The sequence below is a fragment of the Salmo salar genome, chromosome 03, assembly GCF_965601325.2.
Source record: "Salmo salar chromosome 03, fSalSal1, whole genome shotgun sequence".
Classification (NCBI taxonomy): Eukaryota; Metazoa; Chordata; class Actinopteri; order Salmoniformes; family Salmonidae; genus Salmo; species Salmo salar.
The window spans coordinates 51,763,237-51,769,236 of record NC_138293.1 but is presented as its reverse complement, the minus strand read 5'-3'; the positions used below and the strand labels follow the sequence as shown (position 1 = coordinate 51,769,236).

At 42.3% G+C, this 6,000-nt stretch overlaps 1 protein-coding gene across 1 annotated transcript in view; it reads right to left on the bottom strand.

Annotated features, from left to right (window-relative positions):
* Window positions 1–290: 290 nt before the first annotated feature.
* Window positions 291–6,000, bottom strand: part of xpo6 (exportin 6) — a 66,018-nt gene continuing 60,308 nt past the window's right edge. Inside the window, exons 23-24 of the mRNA XM_014192154.3 lie at window positions 1,549–1,779; window positions 291–1,003 (exon numbers count right to left, since the gene is read on the bottom strand). Of these exons, the coding sequence (XP_014047629.1) occupies window positions 902–1,003; window positions 1,549–1,779 (333 nt within the window). The 3' untranslated portion in view covers window positions 291–901. The remainder of the gene's footprint in view (window positions 1,004–1,548; window positions 1,780–6,000) is intronic.

Genomic DNA, 6,000 nt, shown 5'->3' with positions numbered 1-6,000 from the left:
GTTAATAACAAATTCTTATTTACAATGACTTATTTACAGATTAGGCCTAGTCCTGGACTAAAAAACATTTTTTTATGAAGAATCCAGGAAACCGGAACCCAGGGTGGTATTGTCAGTTTGATAGTCAGTTCTGGAGAACCCCTTGTGAATGCAGTTTTTTTTATTCCAACCTTATAATAAATTGTGATCATTGTACACTGCTTTCTTTTAAAGTCTACTTTACATTTGAAAGACTTGCAAAAACAATGACATCGCAAGATTCCGTGTCACGTCATAGCACAAAAACAAATGAACAAAACGTTTTTTTTTAATAAACTTTATTAATTAAGCATAGTTTCTTCTGTTTCAGAATGGAATGATATGAAAGACATTAAGTTGAAAGTCTGTCTCCTTTGGAGATGAAAAACTGAAGGCAAGATCAATAAAAGCGAACACGTTTGTTTTAAAAACTCAAAATCGAGTTGGAAAGTGCTGAGTCCCAGCCTGGCCTTGTCGCAGAGTCCTGGGACGGAAGGCCTGGCTCAGACCGCTTCAGTCTGGGTTTAAATTGGGTCTAGACAAGACCAGATCTGCCCATCTTGCCACCCATCAATTTGGCCTCATCATCATCAATGGCAACAGACAAGTGAAGGAGGGCGTTGCTAAAAAAATAAAATAATAAAACCCTCTACAGCAGAAATTAAGCTCCTTGAGCACAACCGCCAGTCCGTACTTTTCTCAGAGAATCTTCAACCCAAAAGACAGGCCAGCCCATGTGGAGTTCCTATCCCCCTGGGAGGCTCAATAGAGGTGGTGGCTCAGAAGTAGAGGGGGTAGATAGGAGGGGAGCGGGCAGCACTGGTTTGGACAGACCCCAATGTTGAAAATCTGAGCTGTTTGGAGTGTGCCCATGGGCGATGTGCTATAGCTTGACAGTGCCAGTGGGAAGGCTGCTGTTACACAATCTGTAATATCGCAGGTCGTTTACCAGTCTGTGCACACTCTGAGTGAAGGAGGGCAAGTCCTAGAACGAAAGAGAGAACGAAAGAGAGAGGCACTGGTTACAAAGAAATCTAAAATGTGAAATTTAAACATTCAATGTACAAGAACACCCATTGGAACTATCCCACCAGTGTGCGCTAGTGTATATATTGGAAAAGAGCCAATGTAAATTCTATGTTGCGCATGGGAGTTTGTTTATAAGCCCACATACTGTGCCCCCTGGCCCTCCTCCATCCCCGAATATGGGCCATGGGAAATTTCGACATTTTGTTGCACATATGCAGTCACATGCATAACAGACTATGATAATTAAACAATTGTATCCTGTCATACTGTAAAGCATCCAGTTCAAACAGATAAATCTGAGATACAACAATGCTACCATAGTTTTCCACTCATTTCTCAGTCCAGAGTCTCTGATAATTCCAAGAGCACATAACTATATCATATTTGGCTAATACCTCACCATCATCACCTCTTTTACTATGAAACACAGTATACCCTACCCTGGACTCCCACTGCCGCGGCCATAACCCACTCTATAAACCAATTCCCATTAAGTCTCACCCGCTCCAGTTTAAAATTGCGGCCGAGCACCGCCCGCTGGTTGGCGTCCACACCCTGGCAGCCGTTGAGGAACTCAGGCATGAAGGCAGAGTAGAAGGCATCAAAGTCCACGGAGGCCATGTTGTACACTGCCAGAGCAATCTCCTCTTGGAGCAGGTCGTGACTTTTGTGGAGGAGCACCTGTAGGAGCACGTTGATGAAATGAAACAGCATGGAGGTCCGGAACAGCTTCTGGAATAGACACAGACAGAAAGAACAGTGTTGCCAAACACCAAGTTAGAATCATTCAATTTAATTCCATGCATCTTCATTGTCCCCAAATGAATGATTTAAATTCCACGCATCGTTATTGTCCACAATGGCAATCACTGAATGTAACTCTTTACCAACTCACACTTCAGGCAAAAAGTTAATTCACCTTAAAGAAAATAATAAAATAACCTCTAATGCCATTTGCCTGATGACGCAAACTAAATTCTTCCGCTGCTCTATCGTTATACTTCAGTCTGAGACCGCCATCATTGAAGTCGTTTGTTGTGACATCAAAATGAGGGGTGTAGTACAAAACAAAGTCATCAGCGATTGGATCATCTAACCAATCAGAGTATTAAAGCCAATGATGAATTTTCAAAACGCCACTTTACCCATGTGTTCTGGCCCAACCCATCAGCTTCTGCAAGCAATCAGACGGTCTAGAATGGATCCAGAACAATTGTGGAGAAGAAACTAACGTCTGTGGGCCACACAGCATTTGGCCGGAGCAAGGAGCTTGGGTAGCCAGGCAAATCGACCATATAAACTGGACAGATACTAATCCCAGAGAGTGCTTATATTAATCTGTCAGGTACTGTAACCGTCTGTCCATTTTTTAAATGTTGGTTATGTCTTCAATGTAAAATGTAATTGTAAGGTCTTTTTAGTTCTGTGTTGGACCGCAGGAAGATGACGTAATTTGGGGGCGGCAGGTAGCCTAGTGGTTAGAGCGTTGGGCCAGTAACCAAAAGGTTGCTAGATCGAATCGACAAGCTGACAAAGTAAAAATCTGTCGTTCTGCCTCTGAACAAGGTAGTTAAACCACTGTTCCTTGGCCGTCATTGTAAATAAGAATTTGTTCTTAACTGACTTGCCTAGTTAAATAAAGGTTAACTAAATAAAAAAATGTGGATCCTAATAAAATTGACATTAGAAATTTGTTTACAGATCATGTGCAAACAGCATACAGTGCCTTCGGAAAGTATTCAGACCACTTGACTTTTTCCACATTTTGGTACGTTACTCTGAAATTGATTTTTCCCCCCACTCAATCTACACACAATGACAAAGCAAAAACAGGTTTTTATAAACGTTCGTTAATTTATTATTAAAAACCGAAATATCACATTTACATAAGTATTCAGACCCTTTACTCAGTACTTTGTTGAAGCAACTTCGGCAGCGATTACAGCATCGAGTCTTGGGTATGACGCTACAAACCTGGAACACCTGTATTTGGGGAGTTTCTCCCATTCTTCTCTGCAGATCCTCTCAAGCTCTGTCAGGTTGGATTGGGAGCGCTGCTGCACAGCTATTTTCAGGTCTCTCCAGAGATGTTGCATCGGGTTCAAGTACGGGCTCTGGTTGAGCCACTCAAGGATATTCAGAGACTTGTCCCGAAGCCACTCCTGCGTTGTCTTGGCTCTGTGCTTAGGGTCGTTGTCCTGATGGAAGGTGAACCTTTGCCCCAGTCTGAGGTCCTGAGCAGTCTGGACCAGGTTTTCATCAAGAATCTCTTTGTACTTTGTTCCGTTCATCTTTCATTCAATCCTGACTAGTCTCCCAGTCCCTGCCGCTGAAAAACATCAACACAGCATGATGTTGCCACCACCACCATGCTTCGCCGTAAAGATGGTGCCAGGTTTCCTCCAGACGTGACGCTTAGCATTCAGGCCAAAGAGTTCAATCTTGGTTTCATCTGACCAGACATCTTGTTTCTTATGGTCTGAGTCCTTTAGGAGCATTTTGGCAAACTCCAAGCGGGCTGTCATGTGCCTTTTACTGAGGGGTGGCTTCCGTCTGGCAACTCTACCATAAAGGCCTGACTGGTGGAGTTCTGCAGAGATGGTTTTCCTTCTGGAAGGTTCTCCCATCTCCACAGAGGAACTCTGGAGCTCTATCAGAGTGACCATCAGGTTCTTGGTCACCTCCCTGACCAAGGCCCTTCTACCCCGATTGCTCAGTTTGGCCGGACGGCCAGCTCTAGGAAGAGTCTTGCTGGTTCCAAATATCTTCCATTTAAGAATAATGGCAGACAATGTGTTCTTGGGGACCTTTAATGCTGCAGCCATTTTTTGGTACCCTTCCCAAGATCTGTGCCTTGACACAATCCTGTTTTGGAGCTATATGGACAATTCCTTCGGCCTCATGGCTTGGTTTTTGCTCTGACACAAACTGTCAACTGTGGGACCTTACATAGACAGGTGTGTGCCTTTCCAAATCATGTCCAATCAATAGAACTTAACACAGGTGGATTCCGATCAAGTAGTTGAAACAGGATGCACCTGAGCTCAATTTCGAGTATCATAGCAAAGGGGCTGAATACTTATGTACATAAGGTATCTGTTTTTGATATTTAATACATTTGCAAAAAAATTTTTTGCTTTGTCATTATGGGGTATTGTGTGTAGATTGCTGAGGAATTGTTTTTATATAATCAATTTTAGAATAAGGCTGTAACATAAAATGTGGGAAAAGTCAAGGGGTCTGAATACTTTCCAAAGGCACTGTATATGCATGAAACAAAAGGTAAGAAGATAAAAGAGTAGTCTCGGAAATGATTTAAAAACTGGATATACTTGGCTAGTTGTTGACCACAAATCGGTCACAATATTTTACGGGTAGTAATAATTCATTAAATGCACTTATAATTATGCCATGTTTGAAACTTCTGTAGTAAGGAGAGCGGTCTGCAAAATACAACCAGTCTATCAACCTAAAGAATACATGTATTTATGAATTCAAGACTCGGACGGTTGGCGGCAGGTAGCCTAGCAGTTAGAGCGTTGGGCCAGTAACCGAAAGGTTACTAGTTCAAATCCCTGAGCTGACTAGGTAAAGAAAATATGTCAATCTGCACAATCCTAATTGGGTTGGGGATCGTCGTCAATAATGGCTGATCGCTGGCCCCGCTCTCCGAGGGTGTCTCAGGGGAGTGGGATATGCAAAAAACACATTACCATTTATCACCATCCACTTGTAAAGGTTACACACTTGTACATGTGTAAAACAGGACAAATAAGCACCCCCTTAACTGACCTTTTTGAGATGCAAAAGTGAAGTAATGGACAAATATATTAAACTTCATAGTTCTCTCAGCATTTAGTGCTGCTATCATGCACTATATTGACTGACATAATTAGTGTGATAATAATAGCATAAACCATCATGACATGTAATGTCAAGGTTATATTTATATTGTTTTATATTATGGCAATCATATAAATACACTACATGACCAAAAGTATGTGGACACCTGCTTGTCGAACATCTCATTCTAAAATCATTGGCATTAATATGGAGTTGGTCCCCTCTTTGCTGCTATACCAGCCTCCACTCTTCTGGGAAGGCTTTGAACTAGATGGTGGAACATTGCTGCGGGGACTTGCTTCCATTCAGCCACAAGCGCATTAGTAAGGTCGGGCACTGATGTTGGGCAATTAGGCCTGGCTCGCAGTTGGTTCCAATTCATTCCAAAGTGTATCAATGGGTTTGAGGTCAGGGTTCTGTGCAGGCCAGTGAAGTTCTTCCACACTGATCTTGACAAACTTCTGTATGGACCCCACTTAGTGGATTGTCATTGTGACGCTGAAACAGGAAAGGGCCTTCCCCAAGCTGTTGCCACAAAGTTGGAAGCACAGAATCGTCTAGAATGTCATTGTATGCTGTAGCGTTACGATTTCCCTAAGGGGCTTAGCCCAAACCATGAAAAACAGCCTCAGACCATTATTCCTACTGCACCAAACTTTACAGTCGGCACAAATTGTGCAGGCTACTTTTATGTCCGTTTTAGATTATAGTGATATTATCTATATGCATGCATCGGCAAACACATTAAAACCACTGGATGCTATTTACCATTGTGCACTCAGGTTTATCACGTGTGATAGTTACAAAACTCATCACTGTATCCTATATCAACATGTGGGTTGGGCCTCTCTATCTGTGAGGCGAGAGCAACATGCTCTCTTGTTTATTTATAAAGCACTTCTTTTAAAATTACCTCCTTATATATCATCATTAATTTCCATTAATTTCCATATACTAATTTTAAAACCAGATCACAGATGTGGATTACATTAGAGAATCCTGCGGTCTCCACAGAGTTGGGTAGGACTGCCTTCAGTTCCTTTGCACCTTATTTATGGAACAAACTGCAGATCCAACTGAAGTTAGACACTCTGGTGTCCCTTGCCCATT